We start from the raw sequence: 22,566 nt of genomic DNA, 5'->3' as shown, positions 1-22,566 counted from the left end.
TTTGGCGCTCTTTTAAAAAAACTGATTTTATAATTAATATTTAAAGCTGCATATTTCACAAAATATTAACTACATTACTTAAACTTTTTATTTTTAAAAGGAAAATTTGACGTGAATTCTAATTGGGTGCATATTTAATAATTATTTCTTGAAATTACTTGTAGATGTTCTTTATTAGTTTCATTGCTCTAGCCCTGCTAATCTTCTTCAAGTGCTCTGTTCGTAGCTCCTCCCAATGTAGAAATGCCGGAATTATTGTTTGAAAGCGTACTCGGAAATTCCGGTAGCGTTGTGGCTCGCTGCTTAGCTGGCGCTGGCGGCACAGCTGGCAAATCGACCGATTTACTAGTACCTGAAGAAAGTTAATAGAGATTACAATTATTTGAATAATCGTTGCTTAAGCTGCGTTGTTTGCTTACTACAACAACCACCCATTATAATAGGAAGATAATCAAATGTCGTTTGTACCAAAGCAGTTGAACGTTTTTAAAGTACTAAATCAGAGAAATCAAACCGGTGACCAATTGGCATTGGTATCCACCTATATATGGTTGGGTGTGTATATAATTAACGTGCAAGCCATTCACAGATAAGAAATTCTTTGTTTTTGTTTAAAACACAAAGTGGGTTATACACGGCCACGTTATCTACTGTGACGGTCGCATTGGCAATATTTGGCTCTACGATTTTACCGCACACACTAAGTCGACCTCAGCCGAACAGTGTCGGCGAGTTTACAAAATTTAGATAAGCGCTTATCAATCAGCACTGCTGGCGCTTTTTAATTTTATAGTCCGCGCCTGGAAATATTATCAGAGAAATGTATCGAACATCGATTGAATAAATCGAATATCAGTAAGTTCTCTTTACTTAAGGGATGTGTATAGTATAAGAATAAATATAAAGAAGACTGTCTTACTGTTAAAATATGATAATCATTTCATGCTTGTAGGAAAAACCCATTTTGAGCCATTTGAATTTAATCACCCGCCATCTTCATTTTCCGCACTTTACAGCACTACTCGTTAAACAGCTGTTTTGCTTGTGCGCATGATTTCTTGCTTCTCTCTTTCTCGCTCTCTCTATCAGTTATGAACGGCGACCGAACCGAAACGTAAACAGCGTCCGCTGCCATTTCACGCTTTTCTGATAAAAATGTTTTAAATCAAAAAGTGTTAATTAAAACCGAAATCAAAGTCAATCTGGCTGTGCTCGCAGACGGTTCGTGTTTCGTGCGCGTGAACGACAACAAACTAAAATTGTTTTGCAGCATCTGTTTAAATAAAATACCAAATTACATTCGCGACGGCGTTTGGCTCTCGTGAGTGTGCTTTTTGCATACATATATATATATATTTTGTGTTTATGTTCTACCTGACATTCTGTGGCATCTCAGTTGTGAATGTCAGCCACAAAGTGCACGAGCCAAGAAATCACGGCCAAAAGCAAATAAACAAGAATCATTAAAAAACGGCAATAAAACACAGACTCAAGATTTCTCTGCACATTTAACTAGAAACAATTGCAAATAAGTCGAGTCGCCAGCAAGAAGACGACAAATAAAAGTATTTTAAATAAATACCAATATATACAGCTGGCTGGCCGTGAAACGCGGCCGACAATTGGCGACCGCCATGGACGATGAGTTCAAGCTTTGCTGGAAAAATTTCCAGGACAATATCGCGAGCGGCTTCCAGAATCTGTACGACCGCGGCGACCTGGTAGACGTCACCCTGGCCTGCGACGGCAAGCTGCTGCAGGCCCACAAAATCGTCCTGGCCATATGCAGTCCGTACTTCCAGGAGATATTCACCACCAATCCCTGCCAGCATCCAATCAGTAAGTACACACACACACGCTCTCTAAATATATAAGACTGTGTATATGTATGTGGATATTTAATTGTTGGCACGTTCTTTTCACAAGTTGTTTTTTTGTGTGTGTTCCGATTTATTTAGCATTTGTTTGCCCAAATTGTTCACGCGGCGCCGCACCAAGCTTTGCGCAGAATGTACAGTAAACTGTCTACTAACAGACGGCTCGCTGAAGTGAATATTTAATTTTTGGTTGTACCAATAATTATCTTAAAATATTAAACACAAATTGATCTCCATTTGGTTGACTTTTTGTGGCTCTCTTCTTTTTACATAACAAAAAATTCCCTGAAGAAGGAATAAATAAGTATATATAAATAAAGGGGAAATGTACAGTAAAATCTTTCAGTAACAGACAGCTCTTTTGAGCGAGAATCTAATTTTTGGTAATCCCAGTAATTATCTTTAATTCGTTTATAGAAATTGATCTCCATTTGGTGGACGTTGGTATGAATATCTTAATAGTACAACAAAATTTCCTGAAGAAGAAATGAATGGGAATTATAAAAGGGAAATTTAAGGCGCGCTAAGTTTTGCCCTGAATGTACAGTAAACTGTCTACAATGGACAGCTCGCTGGAGCGAACATATAATTTTTGGTAGTCCCATTAATTATCTAATATTCTTTTCTAAATCGATCTCAACTTGGTGGACGTTCTTATGACCCTCTTCCTGGTAAAAAAAAAAACCCCCAAAGAAGAAAGAAGGAATAATGGGAATTGGATTTAAATATATAAAAGGAAAATTTAAACAACCACGATTTTGAATAAAAAGAACTTTTATATAGCTTACATAGAAAACACTTCAAGTTCTAGAATTTTACAAAATTAGCTTCTGAAATAATAATTGTAATAATATGGAGAACATCAAGTGTTGTCTGAAATGCAGGATATTTTATAGAAAAGATTGTTTCCTCCTTATGGATCGAGCTAAATTTTTTTATAGCATCCATAAGAAATATTGCTCCAAATTCTTGGATTATTATTAACTTAGCTACCCTTTATCTAAAATAAATCTTTCAAGTTGTCTGGAATTCTTACGGGTTCCGCTGTTTATTACAAGCAGATTATGTGTCTGCAAGGGTATTTAATTTGTACGGATAGTTAGTTCCCTTCTCATAGAAAACGGACGTCTCCCTGAACAAGCATTGTCCACATTGTTTCTTTTACTGTACACGGATTGCAAAGGTATCGACATGGTGAATTTTTATCACTGATATGCCCGCTGTCCACGGTCCTGTCCACCTGTCGCTTTATCTAAGTACGCCCGTCAGTTGTCAGATGCCCACCCGTGCCGTGCTCGATATAAATCAAGCTCATATCATAAATTTCGATGTCACATTTAAGAGTTAACAAGAACCCAACTCCAAGTCTAAGACGAATGTGTATATCTATTTGGGTTCAGTGATAAATCAAAAATCATTGCTGATAATCCTCTATTGGGCTGGTTAGTCGTCGCCACGTTGTCTCCAGATGCAGCTATCCATTGGCCTCCATATGGCCCAGTCCACGCCGATGCGAGTGCTCCCTTGATAAGGTAGCTCCACTTCATGTTGGGTGCGTTGCTGACCTCATCAAATGCACATCAAATGCTCAACTCAACCTAGATATTGGGCATGGACTCTGGAATTGTTCATGGATATGATATCGCCCGGCTACCCGGCCGGTTGCCTGCCACGTCGTTGGCTTGTTCTACACGCCTCGCCTGCTGCACGGTGGCTTTATCAGATCAAGCGGCAATAAACAACAATGTTTTATCTTTCAAGTAGCTGTGGAAATGTGCTACCTAACAACAAAAACAACAACACCAACAAAAAAAACAGAAAGGAAGTAGCAGTTGGCCAACTAGCAGATACCCTGCAAATGTGTCTCTTAGTCTGTTGGACTTGGCGAATCTAGATGTTAAAAAGAGATATATCTCTATATCTATATCTATTTATAAATATATATATATTTAGATATATGTATATATAACTAAAGTATGACCCGGCCTTGCCCGAGGGACGTATCAAATAAGTTCTCACAAAGAACTTTGAGAATAATATTGAAATCGATCGTACGGTAAACTAAAGGTCGAACGACGACCGATTTCCGCAATTTTCCACTGTTGTGGGTGGAATTTACCAAATCGCTGGAAATAAGTTTAAAGCAAAATGGACAAAACTTGAAACTTCGCCCTTATAATCTCACCCAGAAAGCTTGGGGTGAAGAAAGCTTGAAACACGTCCCACATGATTTTACGAATAGATTATTGAAAATGCTGAAACGAAAATCTGTGGCCTCCATTTCACTCAAGCAGGAATGCATTTTTCATAAGTCTTACAAAAGTCAGGACAAACAGTTATATAAATAGAGCAATTAATATTCTCCAAGATTGTCTTTAAATTCCATAAGTTCATTTTGGGAGAATAGGTGTTATAGGGTATAAGGGAACCTTGATGTCAAATTTTGGGAAAATATAAAAAAGTATAAAAATGATTAAGAAAAATAAAAATAATAAACTTGTCTGTGTTACATATTTAAAAACAAAACCATGATACCCTTATATTTTGGTCATACTTAGTGGGTAAAGGGTATATTAACAAGAAGGGAACAGCACCATAAGTATTATTTTCAATGATAAAGAATATTAATATAGGCTATAAATAATGCTTTTGGGTAAAAATAATTATAAATAAACCAAGTCATAATACAACAACAAAAACAATAAGTTAAGGTGCTAACAAGCCAAATGATGGTGTTGGTGTTGTTGTCGTTGTTTTTTTTGTTTTTGTTGTTGTTGTTGTTGTTGTAGTTGTTGCTCCTGCGTGTTACACTTAAATAACAACAAACAACAACGAACAGCAGCAGCAGCAACTACTTGTCCAACAACAAAAGTCAAACATTTTATCTTTTTATCGCGCCCAACAATCATTTATTGCCCAACACTGAGCAACTGGTTGCCCGGTGCCCGATTGCCCGGGGCCTAACGGCACTTCTGCACGCCGAGTGTCCAAAGAAGAGCTGGGAGCATGTCGTGTCAAATGAACCCGACGTGTACGAACACGAGTCAGAAAAACCAACATCGTGAGAGAAACTGGGAATATGAGAAGGGAACAAAAATTAAATTGAATTAAAAGAAAGATTTATATCAAAATTGATCATATAGAATCTCATTACATAATAAAAACGATTTATTATTTACTAACTTTAAATATTGGTTCTCTGCGTTCTTTCCAATTTTTAGTTGACTCGAACTAAAATAAATAAATTTATTTATGCAATGCAATCTATTTATTTTTTCAATAAGTCGTGAATTATTTTCGTGTGCATTTCAAGTGTCTAAAATAGAGCTGGATGTCTGTTCGGACGTGTCTAATTAAGACAACGACAAACATCAAACATCGTGAGAGATCACACAAAGGAAAGGAAATGGAACATATAGATCTCGTTAACAATTTCGACACAATTCGCAAAATTGTATTATTCATTAATTTTGGCGAACTTGATATTTTTTAGTTTACGTTCTTTTAGTCTTAAGGCAACCGTCTAAATTAATTTATCTATGAAATGCATTTATTTTTTAGATAAGTCGTGAGTTGTACTTCGACACGCGCCCATCTTTAGTCGACAGGCACTTGAAGACTTTTTCGAGATATTGATTAGGGGTGCTCGGAGGCTTGAGTTGGTTACCGGAGCGAGATATGAATTGCCGTATTGTATATTGTATATTGATATAGCCGTTGTCGTTGTTCTAGTTGTTGCCGTGTTGCGATCGATATATACAAAATACTTAAAAAGAGGTGGGCACTTCTAATATCTACGCCATTTTGTGGCCTCATACAACGCTAATCCTCGTATATTATCTATTTCCCATTTTTTATTATTGGCATAAACACCAATAAGTATGAGCTCGAATGTTTATCAGTTTTTCTTATTTTTTTTTTTTTGTATAATTTTAAATCGTAAAATAAGATTTTCGACTTATGGCCAGTTGGGCAGAGATAAGTTTTCTATTGGCACTTAATAAACCCAAAATACAATTACAATGCCAGACGAGAACCACCGTGTTTCCTCTTCAAGTGCTCCAGGGATCGGGCTGGGGCTCTGGCTCTGGCTCTGGCTGTTGCTGATATTAGCCGCAATAAATGAAGATAATATAATATCGACCGGGTGAACTTGTCGTAAATATCAAACTCAATGTTATTTTTATGGCCCAGAAACCAGTAGCAGGGACGGCGTATTCAGGAAGCACTAAAACTTCAATGGGGGTAGTAAATGGGGGTGAACTAAATTTATAAATAGTTTAAGAAATACCCTATGTTTTAGTTAAGGGCAATTAAGAGTATTATTTTACTCATTCTGCATTCAGGTTTTCTTTTTATCTTATCCTTTCGAAGCACGCCTCTGCCTTTCAGCTGTCAATTTCAATGGGGGTAGACAACGGGGGTTGCCTATAAATTTATAATTTATTTGTAAAAGGGAAATAAAATAAAATTAAAACCTTAATTTTTAGTTAAGGACAATTAAAAGTATTATTTTACTCATTCTGCATTAGAATTCCCCTTTTTTTTGCATCACCCTTTTAAAGTACGCCCCTGTCTTCCAGCAGTCATTGGTCGTTTTGTTACGTATTTTAACGGGGCTACATGTTATAAGTGTATCATATAATATCAGACTTTGACATTCAGCATATGAAACTTCTTTAGTTTTTTATGGAGCCCTTGTGTTGACAAATACTCAAAATTTATGAGTCAAAAGGCAGTAGCAACAAATAGATTTACTTATCGGCTAATTCCTTGGCTAATGCTCACATACGTTGAAACACCTAAGCCAAAAAATGCCCAATCTTAGGTATTAGGCCATACACTAGAAAAAACCAGCATGTCCTAAAAAAGGATAGGCCTACAAACATAAAGAACTAAAAGTATATGCATATATATAAAATGATATTCATTAATGACTGATTTTCTTAAATAATTAATTTTCATTCATTAACTTTTTGTGTAGAGGAGAGAAATTTAATTTGAAACCGATTGAACGAATTTAACGTTCCATCTCAATTTACCACTAAGGTGCGGGAGAATATAATGAAAAATCAATAACCGAGTAAAAAGTAAATAAATAGATAATTAATAATGAAAGCTAACTAATGAATAATAAATAATAAATAAATAAATAATGAATAATGAATAGTACATAATGAATAATGGATCATATGTCGTAAATAATAGATAATAAATAATAATAATAAATAATTAATAATGAATAATAAATAATGGATAATGGATAATTGCGAATAGATACTAAATAATAAAAAATAAGTAATAAATAATAAATAATAATAATAAACCAATAAGTGTTAAGAAAAAATGCTTGCGACAAACTTTCCATCTTTCCAAGATTTTTATTGACATCACAAGCGGTTACTATATATATATAATAAGTTGAATTGGCTTTCCAGTTGTATAAATATCCTTGATTGCGGATAGTGTTATATCGTGGTGAAACGCTCTTCCCACCTTTACACAGGTGGTAGACTAGCCCTACACCTAGCCTACACCTAACTGGCACTACGACTGCCTGATTAATATGGCGTTTCAAGATAACATTTATTTATTAATGTTAGTGGCAGTTAGTCGACATTGTCGAAATGCGACAGCCCACTCCAGCACAAGGCACATGCACAAAAACAAAAACCAAACCAATTGGCGTTCTGATTCGATAAACATTTATCATAATCATAAAATAAAATTGCTTTCAAAAGCGATCGACTGCAATCTTATTGGTCGTCGCCAGCACCAAGTGGGCGTGCTCTTCACAATGGGTGTGGGCACAAAAAAATAAGAACTTAAATCAAGTATATCGTAACTGACATTTCTGTAGGGCGAGCTGGGGACTGTATTCCGCCTGCTGTGGCGATCTATAGCAGGCAAGATCAGATCAGATAAACTTGAATGTATGTATATCGAGGGCTGACTGTGCTGCATGACGAGCTGCCGATTTAAAGCTGTGGCGCGAGTAGTAGAGTTAAGATAGGTAGATATCAATAGAGATCAGAACAGATCAACTTAAATATATATTGTAACACACTGTTCTTTATGGCGGGTAAGCTGTGGCGATATATAGCTGTGGGGCAATATCAGTAGAGATCAGCAGAGCCCCTACAGCCGTGGGGAAAGTAGAGATCGGTAAAGATCAAGTGAGATCAGATCAACTTAAATATATATCTTTACTATCCAGTAGAGATCACATCAGATCAGATCAGTCTTAAGAATCTTTCGTAAAAGACTGTCCTGCAAGGCGGGCGATTTGTGTGCTCTGCTCTGCTTCTCCTTCTGCCGACCTCTATACACATATGTACACAATATTTTATATGTACATTATGTGTGTACATAATATATTAAACATACACAACCAGCTAGAGGCAACAATTGACAATCGTTGATCGTTGATCGTCAGGCCGAATTGTGCTTGTAGATTTTTTGGTGGATGTTCTTCTTATCAACAGCAGCAACCGCAGCATGCTACGCGTATTTATCACGTTCTCCGTGAACTTTAGACAAAAGTTTATCTACAGAATTCGTTTCAGTACATTTATATGACTCGAAGATTCGATCATGCTGTGTCTGTGGATCTCTTTGTGCGACACTTTGTCCCTATCCACGACACGTCTCTATATATATTTATTTTGTATCTCTGTACTGCGACAAATATTGTACAGATTTCTACATTTATCGCTGATTATAAATTTATTTTTATTGAAAATAAGTTTTCAATATATGATTAGCTGCAACTATCGCCGCGTATCTATGGGGGATCAGCCGTCAGGCTTTTGAGATCGTTGAGGGTTACAGGCTGCAGCCCTCTCCTATGTGTATATATATATAGGTAGTATTGCCCGGATTTTGATCTTTGCAATACTTAGCAAACACGGACGTGGCGACGCACAGATACGAGTCGTAGATAGGCACGGGATAGGATGACGGCGTCGTGAGCCCAGATGAGATTAAGCAACAGTTGACCAGTCGAGCTCGAGATTTCATATATACAATATTGTTATTGAGAACAAGTGATAATATTGTTTTTATTTTAACTAGATGTTGATGCCAGCGTATTGAGATGCGGCATAGTGGATCGAATGTGTCTCGATTGGGTTCGATTTATTGGGAGTTGGTTCCATTATATTTCATTTTAAGAAAATGAGAGATTGGCTCCATTGACAAATGTTGCAGCTCTTTTAAGTCTGCATTCAAATTTGTGTACACATATTTCAACTTTAACCTACAAATCTGACATTATCTCATTTTGTTGAGAATTAATATTATGTTTTCCATAAAATCAACTTTGGTTCACAAAAATCAACAACTATTTCAAATTATATCATATTCATGTGATTTGATATTCATTTTGATATTTTTTTATCCAGTTAATTCTCTATTAAATCACACTTTTCTTAAAAAGAAAACTTCCCTTTGGAGTTTAAAGGAGCTTTTACAGAAAATATATAAGATTCCAATTAATATATTTTCTGCTGGCCTCCGGGTCAAGCTTTTGCTTGATATTTATTTTGGTGTGTTTAAAAATAAATGTAGAGTTTACTCTCTATTAAATCACATTTTCCTTAAAAAAAGCTTTCTTTAGGAGCTTTTACTGAGCACCTAATATATGAAATTAATTAATAATTATAGATTTTTATTAGCATATTAAACATTAAAAATCATTTTTCAAAAAGGATTTAGGTTGAGTATCTGGATTCCTATTCGTCAGTTGATTTTTTTCATTTAATTCTCGATTAAAGCTTATTTTTGTGAAATATAAAGTTTTCTCTATGAGCTTAAAAGAGCTTTCAGCAAAATGATATTATATTCTAATTGGAATACTGCCCTCCGGGTCAAGCTATGTGGACCACTGTGCCGAGATCAGCTCCAGAGTAGTAGAAACAGAAACATAAATAGTCGGACAGTTCCATAGGCCGTGTCGAAGGCAGCGCCAGTTGCCAGTTGCCGGCGATGATATGACATGCTACTTATTTAATAATTATTGCCGTTGTTGTTGAGTTTTTGTATTTAAGTTTTTTTCAGATTTCTTATCGTAGCTGCGTGTTTTTTTTTATGTATTGATTTAGTATTTGAGCGCTTCGATGATAACATCTCCACTATGAATGTGACCTCCTTTCAAGCTGATGATGATGTTTGCGTCGCATCAACAAATATATTTAAATATAGAACGTAATTGGAATTAAAAAAAAAAACCCAATGCCGAAAAATAACAAACTCCTGTTAAGCATTTTTTTTCTCTAATTTCGAATTATTTCTAATTATTTCTGATGCAATTTCTAATTACTTCTATTCCAATTTCTTATTATTTCTATTTCAATTTCTATAACCCAATGCCGGAAAATAATAAACTCCTGTTGAGATATATTTTCTAATGTCTGGTCACTTTCTGCATCGCCTTTTTCAGTCATACTCAAAGATGTGAGCTTCAATATCATGTGCGAGCTGCTGGAGTTTATGTACCAGGGCGTCGTGAATGTCAAGCACACGGAGCTACAGTCCTTTATGAAGATCGGCCAGCTGCTGCAGATCAAGGGGCTGGCGACCAATTCGAACAGCCCGCCCGGCTCCAGTGCATCAGAGAAGTCCACCAGTCAAGCGACAAATGCTGCCGGCGGCGACGAGCCCAACAGCAGCAGCAGCGCCAGCAGCCAAAACCACAGCAAGGCGGATGCGGATCAGGCTGAGCCGAAGGGCAGCTCGCGCACGCCGATGACCTCGCCGAGCGGCAGTCGAGCGGATGCGGGTTTGCCCATGTATATGCAGAGCAAGCGCCCGGCGCCGGCAGAATTCAGCAGCGACTCCCTGTCCATTTACTCGCGCAAGCAGTTGCGCAGATCACTGACAGAGCAGCCGGGTGGCGAGAGCATCGACAATGCGGACAGCGGCGGCGGCGGCATGGAGAATGCTCTGGGCACTGAAGAGTTTTTTCTGCCGCCCATACCGCACATCTCCATGGTGGAGCCACGCTACGATATGGGCAGCCTGAAGCGCGAGGCGGAGAATCATCATCAGGCTGGAGCGAGCGGCAGTTCCGGTCCTTCAACAGCTGGCGGCTCGCTGCGCAATCCGTTTGCGCCGGCCTTCAATCTGGACTACAATAACTTCTACAAGGCGGGCAACAGCAGCGGCGCCAGCAGCTCCAGCAATGTGACCGGCGTGGCTGTCGGCATAGGCAACAACAATGGCGGCGGAAGCAGCGGGAGCGGAAGCGGTGGCGGCAGCAGCCTGGGCGTCAACGTTGGCCCCGCCACCGAATATCCAAATGATCTGTATATGCCCAGCGACTATTCCAAGAACTTTGCCAATCACATGGACATACCATCAAGTAGGTGACGCTTTCCAACTAACCATCTATGTGTCAACACATCTCTTCCTCTTCCCCTCTCCCTCTCTCTTTCTCTCTCTCTCTCTCTCTGTCACTCTGTTGCATGCATTCTCGATTTTAGTTTATAATTCTTTGGTTCATCCTTTCATCCATCATGAATTACTACTAATCCGCAGTGATCATTTTGGCTTAAAACAGGGATGGAAACTGACGTTTAAGCCTACAAGACGATATAAACCAAATAGGCAATTATTACATTTGAATTCACTTGTATTTCACGAGCGCACGTGGTTTCCATCTCTTATTACTAACCCACAGTGTTAATATTGGCTTAAAACAGGGATGGAAACCGGGCTTTAAGCCAATTCGACGTTATAAACCAAATAGGAAATTATCACATTTGAATTCAATTGTATTTCACGAACGCATGCGATATTGGCTTAAAACTGGGATAAAAACCGAGCTTAAAGCCAACTCGACAATGATAATAGATACTTTTGATATTATAACCAAATAGGAACCTATCCCACTTGAATTCACTTGTGTTTCACGTGCGCGCATGGTTTCCATCTCTGGATTATCCAGCGTTATCTGCACAGCTCGCTGCCTGGACATGCTTTGCCCCACCGGCAATAAATTTTACCCAAAACGAATTTTCGTAGCCTCTCCTTGTACATAACATCCTCCGTCTAGGCGTTAAGCATTTGTTTGGTTAACCCGCAAGATTTGCCCCACTAATCTTCCACAATTGTACGTATATTTGTTGCGGACGCTGCACCCATTTGGATGGATCAGATGGCAGTAACATGGTCATGTTGTCCACCACATCCTTGCTGCACGGCAATTGCGTTTTCAATCGCAACAACACGGTCGCCACGCAGCAGGGCATGAAGACATACTGGCTGTGCAAGTCCTATCGCATCAGCATGTGTCGGGCGCGCTGCATCACGCATCTGGGCCGGATTATATCCGCCACCGGAGTTCACAATCACATGCCCCATATGCGCGGCGGCGCTAGCAATACCGGCACGCCCAGTAGCAGTAGCTCGGTGACGGTTACGCCCAATCCTAATCCCGGCCAGGCAGGCTACAACGTCTCTGAGGGCAGTCATGTGACGCCTGCCCCGGCAGCAGCCGTCGTGGAAATTAATCATGGATCCGGCGCGCGCCTGGGTGCCAACATATTCGCTAACCAGACATCAGCGTCGCCAGCCGGCTCACATCAGCATCACCATCATCATCATCATCAACATCTGACGCAGGCGCTGCCCAATCTTCTCGTGCAGCATCACAACTCGTCGCACGTCAGCATGGAGCAGCATAGCATGGCCAATGGTCCGCCGCAGCCGCCGCCGCCGCCGCCTCCACCGTCCAGCAGCGTCATACAAAACATAATGCACAATCCGAATCTGATGCATTTGCCCATGCAGGCACAGCCGCATCCACATCATCACCAGCAACAGCAGCAACATTCGCCGCACCATTTGGAACTGGGCGTGGGGCCAGGGCCATCGCTGCTGCCTCTGTCGCCCGCGCAGCTGCAGCAGCAGAGTCCGCAGTCGAACAGGAGCAGCCAATCGATGCATGCGACCGAGTCGCCGCTAGGCATGAAGAGCCCCCCGCCGCCGCCACAGCCAGCGGATACGGAGCAGCGGCACATGGACATCAATGCGAGCGCGGACGGATCGGCGGAGAGCGCAGCGGGCACGGCAGCGCACGTCATCGACTCTATAACGATATCACCCGGCAGTGCCAGTCACAATTTTAAAATCGAGAACATCTGAGGGCGCCGTTTCTAGTTAATAAGACAACGATAATTTATTGCGGCTGGAGCCGCTTAGTTAGTGTTTTTATAGACGAAATTCAATTTGATTGTATGTACATCAATGTATATAGTACTACCTGCGGGCATGTATATCGAATGTAAAATGCAAATGCAAATGCAAATGAAACATACATACCAATTGCGATAGCTTTTCACATCCGATCTGAACTTTTCTCTCAAACTTGGCGCGTTTTTCCAATGTCCAGTAAATCTGTCTATTAGTGTCGGCATTTGGATTTTTTAATGTCAATTTAACTACTGCCAGTTGGGCACACTTTTTTGATCGTGTTAGAAAGTATCAAAAAATATCTCTTCAAACTTCTGTAACGTGACGTCCTTATTTAAAACGCAATTTTGCAATTTTTTTTTTTTATCAGAAACTGTATTATGTAAGAAGAGAGCGAAACTAGACATTGAGAAAAGCGGGCCTAAGTGTAGCGTTAGCGTGTTAACAGGTAAGTCTTACATCCTGGGGCTTGCATGAGACAATAATAATAACGGGGCTCATTTGTGAATGTCCAGCCATCAAACATAACCTACACTCATACACATCTAGACACACACACAAGCACACACACCCACACATGTACATGCGCTCAATCCTGCCAATCTTGTGTATATTGTAGTCGCACCCGGCGAACACTGGTTTCAAGGCAAGCTCGAGTTTATGCTGAGTCAGCGCGGCAAACCGTTGCTGGTCCACGACGGTCACACTTTTGGCATTCAGTACGTGCGTAAGGATAAAAAATACTGGCAGTGCAATCTGTCACGCAAATTTAATTGCAAGGCACGAGTTACCACGACTGACACGGGCGAGATCATAGTAACTAACAACGAACATTGCCACACGGAGATACGGCAGCATTTGCGCAAGGACTATCAACGCAACAAGGTCATGATGAATGCGTTGATCAATTTGAGCACGAACCATTTAGCCGCAATGCGACGTCACAATCCAGGCGGGCTGGGTGCCCTGCCACCCATAGCTATGGTACCAGGCGCGCTAACTCCGGGGTCCCCTATAATAGATGAAGTGGTGCAGAATCTGCATGATCTGGCCAAGGCATCGGCAGAAGCCAATCAGCAACAGCAGCAGCAGCGGGCAAATGAGGCACTTAAATACGAAAGCGAAGAACCGCTCGACTGCGGTATTCGAAACTCTGCTGCGCTGGAGGACATGGCACGCAGTTGCATTAGCAACAACAAACAAACAGATAATGACAATATTGGCAATGATCTAACTAAAGAGCATGATTGGAAGTGTAAAAACGAAGGGGCTGATGTGCACTGATATTGTACTTTCGAAATGATTTAAATGCGCGAACCCAGCGTTGCAATGTTGTCGATAACAAGGGCAGCAAATTTCGATAAGCAAAACGCCACCTAGCGTATTTTCGCTGAGGAGATTTAAATATACATTTAAAGACCAAATTAAGTACAAACGGAAAGCATGCAATAATACTCAAATAAAAAAAAAGAACGATACCAAACAAATTCCAAAGAGTTTAGTTAATAAATAAATGCAAATGTTCTTACATTTGATTAGCGAATTTAAGAAACATTTTCTGCTGTCTACATTAAGCTGTATCGTTTCACATTAATTATAGTTTTACATTGTAATAACTTGAATTTTTTAATAAAATTTATATGTTCTTGGGTGTGTATGAGTATATCTATGCTACAGCAGAATGAAGAACTTAAATATTTATAACACGGCTGAGCTTCTGTATGCGATTGAGCAGCAGATCGCCCTGCTTAATGGTCGCCTGATACTGCCAGTTCTTGTTATCCGGCCGATTCGTCTCCACAATCCCGCCCACGCGATCCACCTTGGCATGCAAGCGTCCAGCGGCAATAAAACGTGCCAGCTCCTGATCGATATAGTCAACGGTAACGCCAAACGAGTCGGCCATATACTGGAGCGTGAGCGAGCGATACGACTCCAGCAGTTGCGTATAGCCCAGAATACGCATCTCGCGCACATAATAGCGATAATGCGGATGCACCAGGTAATCTGCACGTAGCTGCTTCTCCACTTGCGCCAGATACACGTAGAACTGCTCGTACTGGCAGTTGAAGAGCGAGAACAGGAACTGCTTCACATCGGGCAGGCCATGCAGCACTTCTTGAATCTCGGAGCCCTTGACCACCTTTTCGCGGAGCTCATTGCGGGGCAGCGCAATCATGGCCACGTATACGGTGTAACGTACAAAGGTTGGATAGTCCATGAGCTCGTAGGAAGTAAAGGTACTGACGGTGTCCAGGAAGAAGGTGGCTGCCGCCTTGAAATCGCGAATGGCAACCGAATAGATGCCCTGGTATACCTTGAGACGGTTGCGACGATCCCAGTCGCCGCCCTCCTCGATCAGATACTTGGCCTTGTCGATGTTGCGTGTAATCAAATCGTGATCCAAATAGAACAGGCCCAGACGAATTAAATGGAAGACAATGTCCAGGCGGTGTCCTAACGACACGGTCTTCTCATAGGTCTTGCGAAAGGCCGTCTCGGCAGCTGCCTTGTCGCCAATACGGCACAAGTACTCCGATTTCTTAAGATTGGCCTCGCGCACCTCCATCTCCCCGAGATTCTTCTCGGCATCCTCAATGGCAGCGTCCAACTGTTCAATTGCAATGCGATTCTGTTCGCGCATACGTGCCAGCAAATCCTTGTCCACATTCCAGTTTAGCTCAGTGCAGATGTGCTCGTACCATGGAGCCATATTATCTGCGCGTATTGCATCCAGCAGCTTGGTCTTGAGTGCCGCATCTTGTTTGTGCTCCGCAAGCGTCAGAAGGAACTTTGTCTGAGCCAGTTCCAGGTTGGGGTTCTTCTCCAGACCCTGTTCCTCAAGGTTTTCGGCAGGCATGTTTTTGTTATAACTTTATGTCTCGATTAAATCAAACAGGGAAATTATTTCCGAGTAAAGATGAAATTTGTTTTCGTCAAAGCCGCAGAGTCATGTACAAGTTAAAGTTGGCTGCGATGATTTTTTGACAGTGTTGAAAACCTGAGCAATTTTCTATCGATAGTAGCGATGTACAGCTGCTTATCGAAAAAAGGGGAGTGCGAGAGCAATTGATTTTTTAGTGGAAAAGTGATAAGAGGCCCCAAATTTGTGGAAAATTATTGGTTTCCGACTAGTGCTTATCGTGTAGAGAACGAATTTTCAAAAGATTTCCTTCCGCAACTAGAGAGCGCAAATATGATTGGTGGCTTGTTTGTTTACAACCACAAAGGCGAGGTTTTAATCTCCCGAGTTTATCGCGATGACATCGGACGCAACGCCGTGGACGCTTTCCGAGTCAACGTCATCCATGCCAGGCAGCAGGTGCGCTCGCCGGTGACCAACATTGCCAGAACCAGCTTTTTCCACATCAAGGTACGTGCCACATCAGCCGGATGTCCGCCCAGCCTCTAATCCATTCTTCCTTCCCCTCCCCTCCTCTTTTAGCGTGCCAACATTTGGCTGGCTGCGGTCACCAAGCAAAATGTGAATGCTGCGATGGTATTTGAGTTCTTGCTCAAGATCATTGAGGTGATGCAGTCTTACTTTGGTAAGATCTCTGAGGAGAACATCAAGAATAACTTTGTGCTCATCTATGAGCTGCTGGACGAGATCTTGGATTTCGGTTATCCGCAGAATACCGACTCGGGTACACTAAAGACGTTCATTACGCAGCAGGGCATCAAATCAGCCACCAAGGAGGAGCAAATGCAAATAACCTCACAGGTTACCGGCCAGATTGGCTGGCGACGCGAGGGCATCAAATATCGACGCAACGAACTGTTCCTTGATGTGCTCGAGTATGTTAATCTGCTGATGAGCCCCCAGGGTCAGGTGCTATCGGCACACGTTGCCGGCAAAGTAGTCATGAAGTCGTATTTGTCAGGTGAGCTCCGATCCACTTCTTCGATCATTACCATAATTAATTCAATTCGATTTCAATCAATTCGATTTTTAGGAATGCCCGAATGCAAGTTTGGAATCAACGATAAAATTGTCATGGAGTCTAAGGGCAGGGGCCTCTCGGGCAATTCCGAGGCGGAGACATCGCGCTCCGGCAAGCCGGTGGTCGTAATTGACGATTGCCAGTTCCATCAATGCGTCAAGCTGAGCAAATTTGAAACGGAGCATTCGATTAGCTTCATACCGCCGGACGGTGAATTTGAGCTGATGCGCTACCGTACAACTAAGGACATATCGCTGCCGTTCCGTGTGATACCCCTGGTACGCGAGGTGGGCCGCACCAAAATGGAGGCCAAGGTGGTGCTGAAGTCTAACTTTAAGCCCTCGCTGCTTGGCCAGAAGATCGAGGTTAAGATACCCACACCGCTCAACACCTCGGGCGTGCAGTTGATTTGCCTGAAAGGCAAGGCCAAGTACAAGGCCTCGGAGAATGCGATTGTGTGGAAAATCAAACGGATGGCGGGAATGAAGGAAACCCAACTTTCAGCCGAAATTGAACTGCTCGAAACGGACACTAAAAAGAAATGGACACGCCCGCCCATATCCATGAACTTCGAGGTGCCATTTGCACCGTCCGGCTTCAAGGTGCGTTACCTGAAAGTGTTCGAGCCCAAGCTTAACTATTCCGATCACGATGTGGTCAAATGGGTGCGTTACATCGGACGCAGCGGTCTCTACGAGACACGCTGTTAAAGCCCAACTTCAGGCCTCCCGGAAGCAATCGAGCAAATGTATCACAAGGACGACAAAAGAAAGAGAATTTAAAGCTTTTGCCAATATTCAATGTTATTGGAATTTCTCTCAATCAAATTGAACAAATGTTGTCGCATATTCCAAATTTAGTTCTTCAGCAACGGGCCTTAAATGCATATATTTACTATAGTTGGCCCATCCTCTAAACTATGTATGCATATATATAGGCACATATTAAACATACCATTATATTATATTATTATTTACAATATTATATTATGTAATTTTATTAGACTACGCGCGTCTTAAATCTCACTTTTTACACCTAATTATGATTTATGTATTATTATATTAAATGTTTGCCCCCATGGATGTATTTGATAGACAAAAACTCTGTCAGAGCGCGCTAATAATATTGATATTCAAAGTGTTAATCGAATTGTTTAATAAATAAATAGCAAGATATGCATATACTCAAATAAATGAGCAAGCATTTTATATAAAATATAGACGATAGTTGTGATGTGTGTCAACTGATTTGATATATATAAATGTATATATCTATGGCCCAGCTAAAGTTAATTAGGAATCAACTGATAAATGCACACAGTCAAAAATCAAATGAATTTGCCTGGGTATGGGGAGGTCTATATATATATATATATATATAAAGATATCTTTAAAAGACCTATAAAATATTAGACTGTGGCCGTGTGCATGGGCTACTATCTGGAAAAACTTGCGCGGATCAAAGTTCATTTTTGATTTATAAAGACGACGATAGTTGTCACCAGGCCTGGCAATTTTGTTTGGATATTAATTAATTGGAATTATATTATATACATATATATGAATGCATGTGTGTGCTGAGGAGAAGGAGCTGTCCACCTTTTGCCTTATCATTTGTCTGAATCACCGTATCGAATTACGAAATTACCACGGCGATAACGAAAATCGATATCGCCCGACTGAGATTTTATTTTACACGTCGCCTGGTCAGTAAAAGACGAAAATATGAATGCTCTTGTGCCCGATGTGCTCGATGAGGCGCCGCCCAAGGACAAGCTGAAGGTCAGCTATGCGGGTGAGCTCGCTGTCCAGGAGGGCAACGAGCTGACGCCCACCCAGGTAAAGGACGAGCCGCTTGTGACCTGGGAGGCCGCGGAGGGCGATGAAGCAACTCTGCATACGCTGTTGATGGTGGATCCCGATGCACCCAGTCGCGCAGATCCCAAGTTCCGTGAGATCTTACACTGGGCCGTGGTCAATATACCGGGCAACCAATTGGGTGCGGGCCAAACTTTGGCGGAGTACGTCGGCTCGGGCCCGCCCAAGGGCACCGGATTGCATCGCTATATCTTTCTGCTGTACCGCCAAGGCGAAAGGATTGATGAGTCGCTGCACATAGACAGACGGTGGGTAAGAGACTGCTCCTGCTCCGGGTTTTACTGATATCTTGTTGCCCATTTTAGCACTCGCACGGGTCGCCTCAACTTCAGTACCCGCCAGTTTGCAGCCAAGCATGGATTGGGCCAACCCATTGCCGGCAATTTCTATGAGGCGCAATACGATGACTATGTGCCCATACGGAATAAGGATATTACCGGCTAGCTTGGACTCCAAAATTTATGCAATATGCTGTAGTCATTTTTCTGGTCAATAAAGTCAACCGGGCCCGTATCAGCTGGGTGTCTTTATCTTTATCTTTGTCTTTATCTTTATCTAGCCAAAAGTGCACAAAACTGATTAGAGCCAACGATGACTTGGCAGCGGAAGCGTTGGCCAGCCGGCCCGGATCGATAAATAGCGCACGGCGCGGCATCGAAGGCAGAGTCACTGCCTCAACGCCAGACAGAGAGCATCACAGAGCACCATGGACACCAGCGGCATTATTCCCGACATTGTTGACGAGAAGCCCAAGGCGCGGGCAACGGTTACCTATCCGTCCGGCGCACAGGTGGATCTGGGCAAGGAGCTGACGCCCACACAGGTGAAGGATGAGCCCACCGTTAGCTGGGATGCCGAGGCTGGCGCTTTGTACACTCTGCTCATGGTCGATCCCGATGCGCCCAGCCGCACCGATCCCAAGATGCGTGAAGTACTCCACTGGGCCGTCATCAACATTCCCGGCAACAAGGTCGCCGACGGCCAGGTCCTGGCTGAGTATGTGGGCGCCGGCCCAGCCGAGGGCAGCGGCCTGCATCGCTACGTCTTCTTCGTGTTCAAGCAGGGCGACAAGATCACCAGCGACAAGTTCATCAACAAGACGTGGGTGCTCCTCAAATATATCCCAATTCTTCAAGTAATCCCATTTGTTCTTCCCCTTTTAGCACCCTGGAGGGTCGTCTCAACGTGAAGATCCGCGACTACGTGGCCAAATACAGCTTTGGCACGCCCGTTGCCGGCAACTTTTTCCAGGCGCAGTACGACGACTATGTGCCCACCATTCGCGCCCACATCAAGTAAACACTCTGTTCCAAAACATAAAGCAATAAATTTTCCATAAGCAAATCCCTTCGTGCTTTATTTTCCTTCGAAGAATTCGGCCACGAGCTGGTTGAACTCCGCCGCATAGCGCAAATGGATGTTATGCTTGCCGTCGGGAAACTCGTGGTAGCGTGCCAGTGGCAATCGCTGCTTTAGCCAGGGCACGTGCTCGGCCGCAATCATGGGATCCTTTTTGCCGTGCAGTATAAATGTTGGCGCCTTCACTTGGCCCACTTCCGTGCGGCAGAAGTCGCCATCGCGCAGCGCATAGAAAGCGCAGGCGGCGTCCACCCACTCTGCCCACAGCTGGGCAAAGCGCTCGGCGCCATACACCTGCTCCATAGGTTCACGCATGCGTGGTGACCACTTGGCCACGTCCCGGATCGCTTTTAGCGCCTTCACCTCATCTGCATTCAAATAGGCGCCGGCACCCCAAATGGCCAGCTTTTCCACGGCATCTGCATGACGTCCGGCGAGTATTAGGGCTGTTATGCCGCCATCGCTCCAGCCCAGCACCGAAAACCGGGGCCTGTTCAAGGCACGCATCAGATTAACGGCAGCCTCTGCATCCTCTCGGAAGAATTCCAGCCCGAACTTGCGCTGCGGTGGCACCGATTTGCCATAGCCAGGCGGATCCCAGGCGATTATTGTGTGATCCGGCAGCAGCTTGGGCAACTGCTCTATTTGTGGCTTGAAGTCCGTCCAGGCGGAGCCCAGAGCTCCGGGCATCAGCAGCAAACTGCGTGATCCACTGCCGGATTCGACAATGTGCAGGTCGCCGGCATCTTTGACCCGCACCTTGCGCTCCGTGTGGGCATGTCTAGCCACAAGTCCCGGCAAAAGACGGCCTGCTGCCAGACGGCCCAGTTGAGTGCCTGAGAGCATTACGTAAGGTGCTGGTATTAACAAAAGAAACTTTAGTCAAATTGTCCGCTTCGAGTGCACTTTAAATTAGCGCGTTTTCATTCTTGTTTGTGTAAATACACACAACCACAGGTGCACACCCAGGTGCGCACACACGCCTTGTAAAGTGCTCGATAAGCTCTCTGATAAATCGCACAGCTGTCAACTCTGGCGCGAGCAGCGGAGATTTCCCGTCCGGCAAGCTTCTCTGCGCTTTGTTTGTTATTTTCTGTTCTTGCTGCGTAGAGCTTTACAGCACTGGTTCGATAACTTTTATTTACACTGATCACAAATTGTATTTAAAAACTGTAAACAGGGCTGTTATTAGTGTGCAATGCCGTGTCTAACTTCTTGCCTCCCTTCCAATTGCAAAAATTTAATTAGTTTTATACATAATCATAAAAGTTGACCCATAATTCAGACAAGGGCTTGCATATCTTGGCATTTGCGTGACTATGTTTTAGTCAAATCGATGGAGTTTGTCTAAAGCACCATGGTCGAAACTTTTTTACTTACGTCAAATCCCCAAAAAGTGTATGGCAATAATTCACAATTTGTATGTATATGTATACGAAAGTATGCAGTACTTTCAAAATTTCACCCTGAATTGAAATTAATATAATATAAAATTAACATAATTATATCTATTTATAGCAAGTTGTTGAAGGCGCCGCACTCAGCTGACACCGCTAGCCCGAATCACCCGGTCTGCACACGCTGTAAAGCTTCTTGCTATGAAACACTCAGTCGCTGCAGCACATTGCAGCAGTCTGTTTAAGCGTCCGAAAGGACTACGCGGTATTGCGGGTATAATTCTTGTCGAAATGGGAAATTATTATAATAAAATTTAAAATTCATTCTGCGTTTTGGTTAGTACGTGATTTTAATGCTGAAGAAATGTGCAGAGTGTAACGTTAATACATGTACATTAATATGTACATCAAATATAATCGTGCCCGCCTTTCGAGATTCGTGCAAAGTTGCATATTTGACGCGATTAACCCAAGAGTTCCCGTGCAGAAACCCATGTGGTCAAGCAACCCACACACACATGCAGCAGCAAATGCAAATTGAATTTGACGCTGAGCTGTCGAAGTTGTGAAGTGTGTAATAAATGTCAAGGCATTTACACGGGTCGTCCTAGACGTCCCTGTATAAGTGTATGTACATATATTCTGTCCCTTCTAATACGCTTCAAGTGGTGCAGGTTATGAACCTGCGTGTTCAGCGCTCATTACGCATGTGTGTGAGTGTGCTTCTGTGTGTGTGCGTGCCTGTATGTGTGTCTGTGCATATGTATGTTAGTAGTACGCATATGCATGGCTCGTCGAAGTAAGGAAGCTTTTAATTTTTGGCATTCTGATGCCCTACACACGGCAGTCGGGCTTATTCGTAGTATACACCCAGGCGCGAACAAGAGTATACAACCGAGAGTATTTTCACCCAAGCAAG

The 22,566-nt window shown here is 42.5% G+C and overlaps 7 protein-coding genes and 1 long non-coding RNA gene across 9 annotated transcripts; 4 read left to right on the top strand and 4 right to left on the bottom strand.

The window, feature by feature from the left end:
* Positions 1-10: 10 nt before the first annotated feature.
* Positions 11-575, bottom strand: LOC26530960 (uncharacterized). The gene is made up of 2 exons (XM_015169495.3): positions 420-575; positions 11-352 (listed from the first exon to the last, which is right to left on the bottom strand). Exons 1-2 carry the CDS (start codon positions 433-435, stop codon positions 198-200), a joined length of 171 nt encoding a protein of 56 aa, XP_015024981.1. The 5' UTR covers positions 436-575; the 3' UTR covers positions 11-197.
* Positions 576-1,088: 513 nt separating this feature from the next.
* Positions 1,089-14,557, top strand: LOC6635208 (protein bric-a-brac 1). 2 transcript variants are annotated; one of them, XM_002058360.4, is made up of 3 exons: positions 1,089-1,839; positions 10,318-11,238; positions 12,034-13,194. In XM_002058360.4, the coding sequence occupies exons 1-3, from the start codon at positions 1,635-1,637 to the stop codon at positions 13,020-13,022; spliced, it is 2,115 nt and encodes a 704-aa protein (XP_002058396.1). In that variant the 5' UTR covers positions 1,089-1,634; the 3' UTR covers positions 13,023-13,194. The 2 variants fall into 2 exon arrangements, with proteins under 2 accessions (XP_002058396.1, XP_015024867.1); XM_015169381.3 differs by lacking the exon at positions 12,034-13,194 and adding an exon at positions 13,690-14,557 and having other exon boundaries at positions 1,093-1,839.
* On the bottom strand, positions 10,852-13,683 carry LOC116651889 (uncharacterized). The gene is made up of 2 exons (XR_004304895.2): positions 13,200-13,683; positions 10,852-13,140 (listed from the first exon to the last, which is right to left on the bottom strand). It is a non-coding gene; the product is annotated as an uncharacterized lncRNA (long non-coding RNA).
* Positions 14,558-14,670: 113 nt separating the features above from the next.
* Rpn7 (regulatory particle non-ATPase 7) lies at positions 14,671-16,042 on the bottom strand. The gene has a single exon (XM_002058358.4). It carries the CDS (start codon positions 15,928-15,930, stop codon positions 14,761-14,763), a length of 1,170 nt encoding a protein of 389 aa, XP_002058394.1. The 5' UTR covers positions 15,931-16,042; the 3' UTR covers positions 14,671-14,760.
* A 64-nt stretch (positions 16,043-16,106) lies between these two features.
* On the top strand, positions 16,107-18,207 carry AP-2mu (adaptor protein complex 2, mu subunit). The gene is made up of 3 exons (XM_002058357.4): positions 16,107-16,443; positions 16,516-16,954; positions 17,027-18,207. Exons 1-3 carry the CDS (start codon positions 16,267-16,269, stop codon positions 17,722-17,724), a joined length of 1,314 nt encoding a protein of 437 aa, XP_002058393.1. The 5' UTR covers positions 16,107-16,266; the 3' UTR covers positions 17,725-18,207.
* A 321-nt stretch (positions 18,208-18,528) lies between these two features.
* Positions 18,529-19,427, top strand: LOC6635204 (protein D3). Its single transcript, XM_002058356.4, has 2 exons — positions 18,529-19,139; positions 19,197-19,427. The coding sequence occupies exons 1-2, from the start codon at positions 18,739-18,741 to the stop codon at positions 19,333-19,335; spliced, it is 540 nt and encodes a 179-aa protein (XP_002058392.1). The 5' UTR covers positions 18,529-18,738; the 3' UTR covers positions 19,336-19,427.
* A 128-nt stretch (positions 19,428-19,555) lies between these two features.
* Positions 19,556-20,235, top strand: Pebp1 (Phosphatidylethanolamine-binding protein 1). The gene is made up of 2 exons (XM_002058355.4): positions 19,556-19,992; positions 20,055-20,235. Exons 1-2 carry the CDS (start codon positions 19,598-19,600, stop codon positions 20,188-20,190), a joined length of 531 nt encoding a protein of 176 aa, XP_002058391.1. The 5' UTR covers positions 19,556-19,597; the 3' UTR covers positions 20,191-20,235.
* Positions 20,221-21,348, bottom strand: LOC6635191 (valacyclovir hydrolase). The gene has a single exon (XM_032439231.1). The coding sequence runs from the start codon at positions 21,094-21,096 to the stop codon at positions 20,248-20,250; it is 849 nt and encodes a 282-aa protein (XP_032295122.1). The 5' UTR covers positions 21,097-21,348; the 3' UTR covers positions 20,221-20,247.
* Positions 21,349-22,566: the final 1,218 nt, after the last annotated feature.

This window comes from Drosophila virilis, chromosome 2 (genome assembly GCF_030788295.1).
Source record: "Drosophila virilis strain 15010-1051.87 chromosome 2, Dvir_AGI_RSII-ME, whole genome shotgun sequence".
Taxonomy (NCBI): Eukaryota; Metazoa; Arthropoda; class Insecta; order Diptera; family Drosophilidae; genus Drosophila; species Drosophila virilis.
This window is presented reverse-complemented; position numbering and strand designations above follow the sequence as displayed.